The sequence below is a fragment of the Microtus ochrogaster genome, chromosome 8 (genome assembly GCF_000317375.1).
Source record: "Microtus ochrogaster isolate Prairie Vole_2 chromosome 8, MicOch1.0, whole genome shotgun sequence".
Taxonomy (NCBI): Eukaryota; Metazoa; Chordata; class Mammalia; order Rodentia; family Cricetidae; genus Microtus; species Microtus ochrogaster.
The window spans coordinates 82,953,057-82,967,245 of NC_022015.1; the positions used below are offsets into that span (position 1 = coordinate 82,953,057).

General features: G+C 50.4%; 1 protein-coding gene across 4 annotated transcripts in view; it reads left to right on the forward strand.

The window, feature by feature from the left end:
• Window positions 1-4,928, forward strand: part of Vti1a (vesicle transport through interaction with t-SNAREs 1A) — a 334,479-nt gene extending 329,551 nt beyond the window's left edge. For 2 of the 4 annotated variants that reach the window (XM_005352486.3, XM_013348180.2), the window contains one exon: window positions 2,452-4,928. In XM_005352486.3, the coding sequence (XP_005352543.1) occupies window positions 2,452-2,545 (94 nt within the window). In that variant the 3' untranslated portion in view covers window positions 2,546-4,928. The remainder of the gene's footprint in view (window positions 1-2,451) is intronic. The other 2 variants (XM_005352487.2, XM_013348181.2) reach the window with 1 other exon arrangement.
• The last annotated feature ends 9,261 nt before the right edge of the window (window positions 4,929-14,189 follow it).

Below are 14,189 nucleotides of genomic sequence, written 5' to 3' on the forward strand. Positions count from 1 at the left end.
CTGTGCACTCAGGTGCATCATTTTCTCTTCCTAGAAAACCATATTTGCCCGAGTCCTTTGCAGCCTGAAGTTGAGTTGATGGCCCTGCCTGGCGGGCTGACACTCGGCCCTCTACCCTCTGCTCTCTTTGTCTCAAATGTCTGGCAGCCCTTTCTATAGAAGCACCAGAGTCTTCCACCAGTGCTCACCCATGAGCCTGGACGACCAGTCCCTCCTCCAGCTGTCTGAGAGGGCCCTGTGATAGCTCCATCTTTAGGGGCCCGCTTCAACCTTCACCTTCATCCTTTCCTACCCTGACATTTTCCTGTCAGCTGAATTTGCCCAGATATCTCCTACATCCTCCTTAGAAGGGGATGATTACAGTCCCCAAGGGCCACAATCTGTCATTACATTCCTGAGAGAGTTAGTTCTCTGTCCTGCTCCCAAGCTCTGGCCACAAGCTCTAGAGGTGAATTGTACACACTCTGTACAGGCAGACGCACCAGAGCAGTGGACCGCTGGTGTCAGGGACACCGTGGGCACAGGGAAAGCCTAGTTAAGAACAGCTAAGACTTGGAGATGCCTGTGGTTTATTTTGTTAACATGTTCCAGATAAAACCAGTAACCCCATAGGTACGCTTCCTCTGTGTCCATCTTGGATGCTTGGGGCTCTCATCCCACAGAGAAGACAGACAATTGTCACCCACGCTGTAGAAGAGACGCACTGCCACCGAGCCCACCCTGTACAAGAGACGCATTACCACAGGTTACCCACAGCAGAATTGGCTAAGTTTTCATGCTTTGAATGTGTGTTACTGCCGAGATTCAGTTCTGCCGATTTCCTTTGTAAATCTGACGTGGGTGACCGTGGTAGCTAGAGATCTGAACAGTGACTTCAGCAAACAGAGCTGTGGGAACCATTCTGAGGACCTGCCTCCTCCCTTCCAGGGAAAAGGAGAAAAACCCAACTGAGTTTTAAATGAAGCCTAAGTAGTACCAGTCTGTGTTCCTAATTAGCCGCACTTTAGAAAGCTGTGCGTCCTTCTTGTTTGCTTGTGGGGTGGGGCAGAGACTCCGTCCTGCCTCCTGGGTAAATAAGGCCTGTTGAGTCTGAATTAGCTGTCATCACAGAAGAATTAATGTGGGGTACAGGCTTTCTGGTGGGACAAGAAGAAATAAACAAGATGGATCTTCCCCGAGCCTCGTGTGATGAATGAGGACAGGGCACACCATTCATCTCCCGCGAGAACAGTGGACGTGGACACTAGAGCAGCTTTGCGGAAGACGTGTCAGCAAATGGCCGTCATTTTGTAACCTGTCAGGAAGACAGGGGGCTATCCTGTTAGGGGACACAGGGGAGCCACTCTAATGGGATGGTGCCCACCCGTCTGTGAAGAGGGAAGGGTGGGTGAGGAGTATGCCACCCAAACCGCTACCTGATGTCATCCTCCATCCCAGCCGCAGGGACCCCGCTCAGTGGAGGCCCGACTCATCCCCACAGGCCCCTCCCCGGGGAAGGCCCTGTCCAGGGGCCCCATGTGCATGTGAGGACAGGACTCCTCATGGGCCTCTGAGCAGGTGGGGTGGAATTGCTGCAGGCTGGAAGCCGGGTGGGCAGCCAGATAGACGGCCAGCCTCTCTGAGTTTCTATTTCGGTGCGCTCTGTGAGAGCAGCGAGCGTGGGCGAGGCTGTGTGACCCAGGTTCCCTTTGAACAGCTCAACAAAGCATTGTGGTGTGCGACCTCTTTTCTCAGAATGAGGTAACAAATTATGAAATCACTTCAGCGGAAGCGCACTGCAGGCATCTGGAGCGTGTGTCTCCTCTGCTTGTCTTTCTGAGGTCAGCATCGGCAGAGCTGGGCTGGACCGAGAGAGCAGCATCCCCCAGAGGGCCCACCCACAGCCACTTGCCAGGCACCTAGAGGACTTTCTGTTACTCTCATTTCCATCCTTTGGCTCCAGGGAGCATATGTAATGTTTCCTCCTAGCCTGACGAAGCCATGAGCCACACTGACAGGTGACGGCTTCACAGCCTAAGCTGCAAGTTTGACACTTGCTTCTTAATCCTCTCCTCTCCCCGCTAAGTCTCTCACTTTTCCTGAGGTATTTTTGTTCAGGTAAGTACCTCACTGACATATATTTCTTTGGAGTCTTTTCGTTTCACGGGAAACACTGGAGGAAAAAAAGTGAGGTTTGTCTGACATGCTAAATTAGGAAGAGATGCTCGCATAGGGCCCTTGATCACTTAAAGAGGCTACGTGGTGCCCAAATGTTGGAAAGCCCTTGATTCCCCTTCGCTTTGGGGCAAGCATTCTATGTGGAAGTTGTTCATAGACCTGGAAGCTCTGTGTGTGTGTGTGTGTGTGTGTGTACCTGCCAGGCTGTAGTTCTTCAGCCAGCTTAGCTTGGACAGTATTTGTCAAAATGCTGTTCATTTATCCGTGTGCATTTTTCTTCTCTCTTTCCCACAGAATCATCCAGAACCGCATCCTGCTCGTCATCTTGGGGATCATCGTGGTCATCACCATCCTGACTGCCATCACTTTCTTTGTCAAAGGGCACTGATGCATCTGCTCTCCCTTGATAAACAGTGATCTTGTCTTGTTCGGAGTAATTAAGACAAAATGGTCACATGAATCATTCTGTTGTGTTGACAGGCCCCGGGTAACCCTCTGTCCCTCCCTTGCCACTGTTGAGCTGGAGCACAGAGAGTGTAAAGATGTTTCTGTCCCCATCTGCATGTGGGTTGATTTCCTTTCTGAGGTTGGTCTTTGCCCAGATTTGTCGGGTTTTTTAATAGGTAAAGGTGAATACTTATTTGCCTTTAGGTAACTTCATCTGCTGTCCAAAATAGCTTTGGTGACATTCTTCCTTGCCTTGTGGACATGCCTGGGGTCACGGCTGGAGAGAGGATGTGATGACTCAGGCACAGAAGCCTCTCTGTGTCACGTACCTCTCTTTACCAGAAAGGTTGATGTCCATGGATAACATGTCAGAAAAATCAGAGGCCAGCGCCCGTGAGCAGTTCCAGAGGTCAGCCCCATCCTTCCCGGCATACTGCGCACAGCCATCTTGCCCAGACAACTTTATTGCAAAGAAGAAGATTCACTGTCACTTGCACAAGAAATTGACTTAGCACTTTCCGTGTCTTTTTAGTATGTGTGTGTGCGTATACGTGTGTATTCACAAGGAAGAAATATTTACTCACCTTCCCCAAATGCCATAGTCCCCAGACTCTGCCGGCAGTGTGAGAACTGGCACAGTGTTTAATTGTGACCTCCTCTTCCCTGCCTGTGTAAGCATTTCTGTATCTTCTCTGCTTTAATATGTGCTCAGTCAGTGGCCGTCCTCCCTCGTTCACGCAGACGGTCTGAGAAGGTTCTGTCCACCTCCCGTCTAGCATGAGGATTTCAGAGAGCGTGAGCAGGACTCCTCCGCTGTGGGCATTTAGCCTGTGGTGATGAAATGGGAGAGCCCTGTATGACAGTCCACTAGGCAAACCTTGGTGGGAAGTGTCCCCTCACCTCCTCCCGCAGTGTGGAACTGCTCGGGTTTTCCCAACGACCATCAGCAAAGCCCTCCTGGGTTCTCTCTACGTTCAGACCTCTGTCACACTCCGTGACTTTCTTCCCTCTCTTTCTGCCTGAGGTAACGGGAATTGTGAGTCCATTTGTGATCAGGCCTAAAAGTTGCCCACGCTGAAGTCGTTTTCCCTCCAGTCATGAGCAAAATGTGTTTTTCTTAAGACTTCATAGGCATTTACAGGTCTGTACTATTGTTTTTAATATAATTGGAAGCTTTGAATTTTTGAAAAGCAAGTCTTTTCATAAAAGATGCTAACCACCTATACTCATGGAGCAAGATTATACTATACTAGATCTCCCACCACACACACACACACACACACACACACACACACACACACGTGCGCACGCACTTGCAAGCATACACATACACACTCATACTCCAAAGAGAACCATTATAGAGTAGACAGGAAATACAAAATCCACCAGAGAAATTGTGCTTGTGTAAACAGGCCGGGGCCTGTATGTGTTCAGATAAATCATTTATTATTGTGTAAATAAAGGTGTAGTGTCTGTGTCGGAAGGGTGGGATTTTGGGCGACCAAAGTGGTACAGCCGTGGAGAAGGGCCGGAAGCTGTGCTGACTCTTCTGCCATCTAAAGGGACCAGCTCAGAATCAAGAAACTTTGATTCTGATCACTGAATTCTGGGCAGCCTAAATGTAAGAAAGAACCCATTAAAAGCATGGAGACAACCCACCAGCCTCCGCTGATGCTGGTGAAGTAGACCGATGGCTCTGGTGGCCTCCAGAAATGGGGTTCCTCAGTTAAGGGTATTCCGAGTTCTAAGCTGTCTCTCCCACCTGCCCCCACCTTCCAGCCCCCTTCTTCCCAAGGCCACCTAACAAGCAGGGTGGAGCCAAGCACGGGCACTTGCTGGCCCCGAAGCATTTCACTGAAGCCTGCCTTGTTCGCGCAGAAGACCCGAGAAGCAGGCATTTGCTGCTCACCTCTCACTGGCCTTCTCTGCCAAGTTCCCTTTTGCTGCTGCCAGTGATTTGGGAGTGGGTACTGTGAACATACAACCTTGGACCCAGCAGCTCCATCACATCCTGACCCGCTCTGTCCGCCTGGTGCCATGGGAAGAATTGGGGCTGGGGCTGTACTCCCCTCCCTCCCCTCCAGGCCAGGAAGAGTGTGTGAACCTGGAACAGGTGCCTGTGTGTGGAAGGCTCTAGGTTCCTATTCTGTAGACTTCGGTTGTTGAATATTTCTGAAGTTGGGAGCCTTTGTTTCCGAGTGTGTGGGAGGTAGGGGAGGATGGCTGACAGCACGGAGGAAGAGGAGGAGGAAGCCCTCGCCATATAAAATTCATGCAGACTAAACAGTTTCTGGGACAGTATAAATAAAGCGGATGCAACCTCGCTCCAGAATCAAAAGCAATTTAATTAAAGTCTCTTAAGTTGTAAAGAGTTTTAAATGTTCCGTGTTGAAGGCGGATGCCTGCAGATGCATTGGGCCTGACGTCAGTGGCCAGGCCTGGGCTGGGAGGCCATTTGCTATTCTGTTTCAGGCAGGCTGGATTGTCTTATTTTGGAACCAGCTTGGTGGGGGGTTTGCTTTGCTACTGCTTCTGAGCCCTGAGCTTCAAAGGCTGAAATTAATGGCGAACAAAATTGTGCGGCTCTGGCCGTCCCATGCGGGGCAAGCCCGTTGAGGGTTATCATTAAGTAAAGAAATAAAGGGGGGAAAAGCCTGCCTGCTCCAAAAACCTCATCAGATAATGACCTCAGTGATTGGGTTTTCATTACCAAACAGCATCCAGAGATTATCAACTCGTGGAAGAAGGGAGAAGGGAAAGAAAGGAAGAGGCAAGCACTGCCTTTCTCTCTCTCTCTCTCTCTCTCTCTCTCTCTCTCTCTCTCTCTCTCTCTCTCTCTCTCTCTCTCTCTCTCTCTCTCTCTCTGCACATCTTTTCTTTAAAACTGTCAGATCATTTCAGTATTTCAAATCCGAGGAAAACAGCCTGCCTGCTGCTGTATTTGAAGTTGTAATGGTGTCAAAAAGTCACGACTGACTGACAGCCGTCAGTCCCAGAGGGGCTCATTAAATCATAAAAACTTGACAAGGAAATAATTGCGCATGGCCAGCGACTTGGCGCCTGTTTAGACGGTTTTATTGTCTTTCATTATCGGTCCCCGCCATTACGTTCATTAACAAATTGCATTAAACAACTGTTAAGGGCTAATGATTTGTTTATCGCTTTTTTTCTATTATTTAAACATTAGCTGTGTCATGCAGTACCCAGCAGCCTCTTGCCATCATCTGACTGAATCTTCTCCACTCCGAGCCCTGGGTACTGCTGGAATATGAAATAGATTATTCATTACACTCCTCTTTGCCGCTTATTTGGTTTCATGTAGTGTCTTCCACAGAGAAAGATGAAAACTTGTCAAAAATAGGTTATATCTTATTCGAAGGGGCAGCAATAGCAGCAGGTACAGGCACACTTTAATATTTAATTAAGGTTGATGTTAGCCCCTTTAAATGACTTCAGCTGTAAGTTATATTTAAATGCAGAAGAGAAAAATAATTGTTCTTAATTTGCAACCTGTTCGGCAGGCATTATTCAGTGGGCTCGCTGGAAATTTAGAAGGGAATTTTTAAATAATGAAATTTCTCGTCATAAATATTTATCGTCGTTTGTCTACGTAGCTGGGAACTAAGCACAAGTGACGATTTCCTCATCACTTCGGTGTGAACCGCAGCCTCTCCGGGCACTCCATGCTCAGGAGTAGAGGTGGCAAAATGTGTCTGGAGGAGAAGGCCCACAGCCAGGGACCGTGGGTTGTCGGTGGCCCACACTGCTTTCAAAGGAGCGGCTGAGTCCCCAGCCCAAGGGCCTCTTGCCTTCCCCTTCGGCTGAGTGTGTGCTTGGGAGACTGGTCCGCAGTAAGGGCAAACAGGCTTAAAGAAAGCACAGGAAGGTGTGCTGCAGTGTCTCGGGACTCTGTGTCGCCAACTGAAGCTCATTACAACCCCTGCTTCCCTAATGGGTGACAGGAGCAGCCCCGTGCAGGGACTCAGCCTCCTCCCTTCTCCTTTCTTTGACATGCCATTGGTGAATTAATCGGCCTTTCCATGACTGCGACCTCAAGGGGCCAGAGAGGACGGAGCCCAATCATGGTCATCTGAAACCAGAAGTCCTGCCATGTCCCCTTGTTGTATCTGATCACCCCTCTGTTTAGTTTATGTAACTATGGAAACCACAGTCTCAGGGCCGGGTACTCTGGTAAAGGCCAGGGACAATAGTACCTTTTCTCCATCCTGTCCCTGGTCCCCTGCTCCCATCCTAAACGGGCAAACCCCAGATGGTCCTGCAGGAGTCATGAGCCAGCCAGGAGGCATCAGGCCTCGTTCACGTCTCCTTGATCACTGTGGATGTAGAAACAGTGTCCATACCTGGGTCTGGAGGGCCTCCAGGCTCCAGTGATGAGAGTCCGTGTTAGTCACATGACAGCTCACCTCCTGTCAAGTGATCTCCACACCCCAGCAGAAGACAAGCTCGAACCATTTTTCCAATGGGAAGGAAGAGTGTGTGGTTAGCCAACCCCTACTGAGAAAGAAACTATCCTCTGTCTTGCTTTTACCCGATGCTGTGACCTGCTGACTTCAAACCTGACCCTGAGCTTAAATAAATACTCTTGTTTCTGTCCCTCACCTGGGATGCATCCGGCCCGGCCTAGTGGCATCTGCCAGGCTGTCCATGTAGTCATTGTCACCAAGGAGGTGACGAGGCAAATGGCCCCATAACGGTCTTGGAACCAGCAGGAACCACACGAAGATGGACAATGTTTAAAGGTGGCCGGGGGCGGGCAACCCAGACAGAAAACGGATGTATGACTGGAGCTGAGGCAGCCAGGGGCAAACTTCCCACTATGGAGCCTGTGACTCCAGTCAGGGCCCGGTTACCAGAGGCAAGTGGCAAAAGCAGGACAGGTGGGATCTGCGAGCAAAGGACCAGCAAGAGCGACCCTGGCAGGGCACATCCTGAGCCCATGGTGCCCTTTCTCAAGAGGAGCCAGTGAAGGGATAACAGGGACCCCTGCCCAAGTCACCCATGCCATCCTATGAATCGCCTCCTTACGTTACATAAACAAGGGGGGCATCCAGGTGAGGGGGAGCCGGCTACAGGCAGAGCGCAGGCCTGTAATTCTGCCAACTCCCACCCCGCCTTTCCTTCATCCAAACAAGGCCCTTTGGCATGAATAATAGCTGGGGAGGCCGGGAAGGAGCGAAGCTGCCTCTCCACCAGTATTGATCTGCAGCCTGCTCATCCGCCAAGGACTGCCTGGGCCTTTCCTGCGGGCAGGCCCACACCAGGGCCCACGCTGCAGCCTGGCTCCTCCCGGGGCCTCCCCCAGGTGTGTTCAGGGGGAGGCAGTGCCAGGAAGCTGGGACGCAGGGAGCCCAGGCACTTCTCCACAGCTCAGCACAGCTTCAGTGCCCCAAAGTTTTTGTTTTCAACTTGTTTTGCCACAAAATGCCCTTGTTAGAAAGAAACAGGGTTTTTTTATGATGAGCCCCCACAGAGTTAAGAACGAACACATCCTCAGGCTCCAGCCTCTCTGCACAAGGTTCTGCCAAGGGCCCAAGCTACAGCGGTCTCCTCAACCGACCGAGAAGGTCCTGCATTAGAGTACGTGCTGGCATACCTTAGTCTCTCTGGTGACCCTCTGCCTTTCCCCAACCCAGTGACTTTTGTTCCTGGAGGGAGACACTACTGTGAAGTCAGCTAGGCCCTTGTACAGGAACGCTCTGAAATCCCACCATGGCTGCTTCTGACTCAGGATGCTGGGGAAATGCAGATCCAACCTCCCCAAGTGGCCTCGGTTGCACCGGCCACATATATTCTGGTGGAGATGTCTGCCTGTCTCCTGAGGCCCCATTTTGGGTGTTCATGGGGTCAGGTATGTAAGTCAACACCCTGAAGTTTCTCCTGTCTTGGTCCCTCGGAGTAGTAAAGTCAGGGGCTCTGTCTTGCGTTAGAGACCCACACAAACCTGCACCCTTGACCAGGTTGTCAGGCAGACATGAAGTCTGAGGATAAGCTCTGCCAAGGAGGAATGGGGGTGAGGATTCCCTGGCCGTCCTTATGAAGAACCGTGTAAGGTGAGCTCCAGAGTTAGGACAACTGGCCCTGCGGTCTGCCTTTGTTTCTGTCCATCAGCTTTCCAGGCCATTTCATCCCAGCTCAGGGTCAGAGAAGTCCCAGACCTCTGCACTGTGCAAATCGACATACAGACAATTGTTGCAAATGGGTTGCTTGTGCCCAGGCTGCCCAGGAGCCTTGGACCAGGGAGACTTGGCCTCGCTCAATTTGCATGTCTTGACATTGACCAGACCCACCCCTCCTGAGGCAGCACTTGTGAAGAGAGGGAGGCACTGGAGTGGGGAGAAGCCTGTGGTTCCAATGAGCTTATTATAATCCAACCTCTCCCTGTTTAAAAGAGAAGTGTAACCAGATTTATTCATCTAGTCCATGAATATTTATCTATGAGTGCCTACTATGTGCCAGGCCCCAAAGACCCACACTGAATGGGAAAAGTCAGAGAGCCTTGATGCATCCCAATTTGCCTGCTGATGGCCAAGAGATCATTCTCAGGATTCCAAACTGTCATGGAGAGACGGCTGCCATTGCTGCCCTTGTCAGTGCACCCAATATCCAGAGCCCATTCTCCCGGAATGGCATGGCAAAGAACATTCAAGATGCAACATCGGATGTTCTTCCTTGCAGTTTCTGTAACTGCATTTGCAAGATCTATGAAAAAGCAGGTGGAGTCCTCTGCCTGCAGGTGAGTAGGTCCCCACCGCCACTGTTTCGGCAGCCAGGACCTGCCCTCGAGAGGGAGATGGGAATAGGGAGTGTTAGTTAGATCAGGGCTGACTTGAAGGGTGGGTTGGTTTTTGGTTTTTTGGTTTTTTGGTTTTTTTTAGATTTGACTTGGCGGGCAACGGAAGCCCAAAATATCATAAAAGAGAAAAAAGTTGCCAAGTGGCTAAGAGGTGCACAGCGGGAATGTTTCTGGGCTCTAAGAGGTGCTAAGTGAAGAACAGTGAGCAGGGAGGAGATGGAGCAAGAGAGTTCCAAAGGGGGCTGTGTCCTCCTCCCTCTCCCTCATGCAGCCACGCAGAAAGGGGAGAGTGAAACAGAATTTGTATCAACTCCATACCTGCCCCCTCTCCTAGTGAAGAAACTGGTGGTGGGGTGTCTAATTTGGGGGCAGGAGGAGCCCGGGCACCCCAGCAAATGCTCCCACACGTTCCATCCTGTGTTGGCCCTCTCTGAACTCCTTGGTGAAGAAAAAGGAGACCCACAGAACCGGACACAGTGTATGTGGCAGGAAGTGGGGGAAGGGGTTAAAACAGTGAACTTCCATGGATCTGCATCCTCCAAACTCAGTGCTGGCCAGTGTTCAGGTGAGCTCCAGTTCACAGCCTTTGGAGCTGGGCATGCTGCAGGGTCAAGCTAGCCACCCCGCTCTTGTTTTCCGATGAAGAAATGGGTCTTAGTGGGAGAACGTCATTTACTGAAGACCTAGTAAGTTGGCAGCAGAGCCCAGGGTAGGCTCTAGGGCTTCAGTGCCCTCCCCCACACACAGAGAGAGGTGTCACTTATAGTGGCACATGATGGAGATTTTGTCTTTTGACCCTCTATTGCCATTCTCATTCCCTGACTTCAGGAGCCACAATCTAAGACTTTCGTGACCCTTGACTCAGAATCCACAGAGCTAGTGATCTGGGTGGAGTTGACCTTCATGCCACTGGGTGCTGAAGTCCCCACTGGGTGCAGTGACATTGACTAGTCCTTGTTGACTAGATTCCTTTCTCCTTGCATGTCAGGTCCTTGCTCCCAGGGAGCTAGCAGGGAGATGCCCCAACTGGCATCTCAGTGGCACGCCTAAGGTCCTCTGAGAAAGGGATCGCTAGCCTTTGAGCACCACTGTGAAGACAGGACAGGCTTCTGAAAACTTCTCTGCTGCCAATGCCAAGGGTGCTGCTTCCCTGGCATGGTCCTGAGAGCTGGTGGTTGTAGCTAATGAACATTCATGGCCAAGGTCAACGGGGAAGGAAGGCTGATGAGACGCTGGTCTTTTTCCATCCCAATGTCTGGGTCAGTCTGAGACCAGATCTTAGGGTTCTGACCCTGCCATGCACTGGCCTGGCAGTGGAGTCTGGAAGCCATGTTCTACCTTCCCTGATTTCTTCATCCAGCAAATGGGAAATGGGGCTAGATTTCTCTAGGAAGGGAGGTCTCCGGCAGCTCCCAGCTATCCACAGCAATGCGAAGGGGCTGTTCCCAAATAAGGGCTGTGGTTTGTGGCAAGAAGGCATCCTCTTGTGTGTAGAACCGTCTAGAAGACTGGGACCTGTGGCATACTACACTTCTGAAGGGTCTTGGATACAGTTAGTGTCACGCAGGGTCATACTTGTACAGAAATTCTTAACAATTCTTTGTAGGTGTGTTTTCTAAGAGAAGTGTGATGGGACCTGAGGACTTGGGACATCCTACCAGATGTTGGCCCATTTCTCAGTGACTCATTCCTCCACCCCCAGGAGCCTGTCTTCACTCAGCCACAGCCTTTTAGGCCCCCCAAACTTCTTCCAACCTGCCCCCAACATAGAGATAGATACAGAGAGAGTAGTGTCATCAAGCACAGATGACCCGACATGTTGGGGTGCGGCTTGGTGGTAGCGGTTGCCATCCATGCTGTGATGTCATTGCTCATTCACTGAGAGGACTCCATGTGGATGAGTCTGTTGCTCATCCCATCCAGCATGTACCTAGCATGTCTCTAGAGCACCTAAGGGTTGTCCGCATACTGTGGGTTCAGATACAAAGTCCTAGGCTTGGCTACCTGACCTGGATGGGTAGTATAGCTTGCTGGTCCAGTGGCTGGAAATGCTTGTGAGTGTCCCAGTTTGACCTAGTGCCTAGAAGGGTCTGAGGGAATACCACAGCAACCAGCTTCCAGCCCAAGGGGCTTCTCTTCTGTTCCTCTTGAGTCCGTCAGTCTCTTCAGGCCAACCCGGGGCCCTGCTAAGATGAGTCATGAGAAGCAGTGTGAAATTTGGATAGCTCCGTGTACATGTTAAGTATCCCATTCCCAGCTAAATCCAGCATTTATGTAATAATAAATTTAGATTGAGAACATTATCAGATTAAAGGCATTGTGACAAGCTGGAAATGTCTGCATTTTAAAGATTTATGTTTATTTTTAGTTGTGAGTGTGTGTGTGTGTGTGTGTGTGTGTGTGTGTGTACAGGTACCTATGTAGGCTGGAGGTATTGCCTCTCCCTGGAGCTGAACTTACAGGTAGTTGTGAGTCCCCAGACATGGGTACGGGGAACTGAACTCTGGTCCCCTGAAAAAGCAGTATGTTCTCTTAACCTGAGTTCTCTCTCCTGCTCATTCCTGCTTTTATTAAGAAGGGATCCCACGTTTTTATTTTGCCCTGGGTCTCTCAAATTATGTTGCCAGACCGGACAGATGAATGTGTAGCCATGGCCCTATCAGAAAACCTGACATGGCATTGAACTCGCCCCTCAAAAGTCCTGAGCCCTTTAGGCCTGTGAGGACGGATAAGATCCAGGCGAGAAGCTGAGTGAGTGTAGAGGTGTTTGTTCATCTCCAAGTCCCCGCACTCAGAATGACCATGAATTTGAAACCAGACAGGTACGCAGAGAGAGACCCTGTCTCAAAAAAAGAATCAAGTACTGGGTTTGAACAAGATTTAAAAGCCAGTGTGGCGTGCCAGCCTTCAGCCTTTGGGTCCCAAGTTTCGTTTGGTTGTTATTTTGGTTGGTTTTTGCTTTCATTGTTTGACTGCTTTTGTTTTGTGATTCTGGGGTTGTTTTGCATTTTGAGACAGGCTTACACTATGTAGCCCAGCAGGCCTTAACACAAGTCACCCTTCCTCAGAGGAGATCTTCAGCGGCACCCAGAGAAGACTCAGGCCCTCATGAGGGTCTAGCCACCACTGACTGACCATGCTTTTGCCTTAGGCCTTGGCTGTCACATCCTGAAACTAGGAACCCCACCCAGACACCCCACAGAGGCTTCAAGTGCCAGCAATGCATTTGGAATCCAAACAAGTTATGTAGTAAAATTTCATCTGGTCCAGAAGCCGAGGCCTTAACACTGCGCAGACCCAGCCTTGACTTCCCACCTAGTCTCTGGATTTTCAGGCCAGGCCTAGGATGCTGGGGTCTATCCGAAGTCCCAGCACCAAGGGCAGAGAGTACCTGCCAGGTTCAGAGCAAGTGATGCTGTCCTCCTGGGAATGGCAAAAGCCTTGACTCTATAGCTGCTTTCCAGGAAAAGCTGTTCCTATGGCACCACCGTGCAGGACAGGGCAGCCTTGCCATCTGCTTTGTATTGAGGATGCAGTTGTCCACAGGTCTGACAGACCTAAAGTAGCATCAAGTCCCTCTGAAAAAGTGCCACCACTTTAAAACGATGGTTATGGAGTGGCCAGCCCGCACCATCGTCTGCGGGCTAGGTGGGATTAGTTAACAGCTGCTGGGTTTCTCCCAACTGCCGGATGATCTTCTCTCAGGCTAGCCTTGCGTGGGTTTGGATGATTCCCTGGGTTACAGTTGGATTGACGTCTTCCGGCTGCAGCTCATCTTTCCTAAAGTAATTCATTAGGCCTGAGAGCCACTCCAGAGTGGGATTAGAACCCATGTAGTACATAGTCTGCTAAACTGAGATCCGCTAATTAATCGCTCTTCTTGTGTTACTGAGCGATAGCGCTCCTTCCCCCAAGGAATTGCAATTTCATGGTTCCTAATGACGCCACGATTACATTATCTGCATCGCTTATGCCGGGGGTGTCAGGAGCAGTGCTCGGAGCCTAGCTTGGGGACGGGGAGAAATCACAGAGAAACGAAGCAGGTGGAGGAGGGGAGGTAGATTGGCCTGCGCTTATTAATTCACCGCTGTTTCTACATCTCACTCAGGAATTAGTTCCCGAGTCCCGTAGACTCCCAGCTCCACGGCGCCTCTTTCCCCGGAACCTTCGTGTTTTATCTCTAATATTTACAGAGTGGTTGTTTAGAAAAGTCTGTTTATTTGCTGTATCCCACAAAGTAATTTTTTTCAGCATTTATTTTTATTAGATTTCTTTGGAATGTGGTTCTGCCTATCATTACTACAAGCGATACATCTGATGGTTGTTTCCTGAGCTAACTTGTCTCATTGGGTGAGTTAAAGAAAATGCACAATGCCAAAGTCTGCAGCTCCATGTCTTTGCACCCTTTGCGATGGAGAGAGAGGTCAGCGAGGTCTTCACTCTGCATCCTGTAGTGTGAATATCGTACACTGTCACTGTTTAAAAACAGTGGCACTTGGGAGGTTCATCTTCGAAGTGATGTCTTATTTCTATTTGTATGGTGTCTTGGTGTCTTCCTGGCATGCTCCTGTGTGTACTGGTGCATGTGGAGGGCAGAGGTCAACCTCAGCTGCTGTTCCTCAGGCGCCATCCACCTTAAGTTGAGCTAGAGTCTCTCCTTGGCCTGGAGCTCACCAAGCACGCTACCCTGGATGCCAGTGAGTCCCGGGGATCCACCTGTCTCTGCCTCCCAGAACTAGAATTAGAGGTACATGCAGCCGTGGTAGTCTTT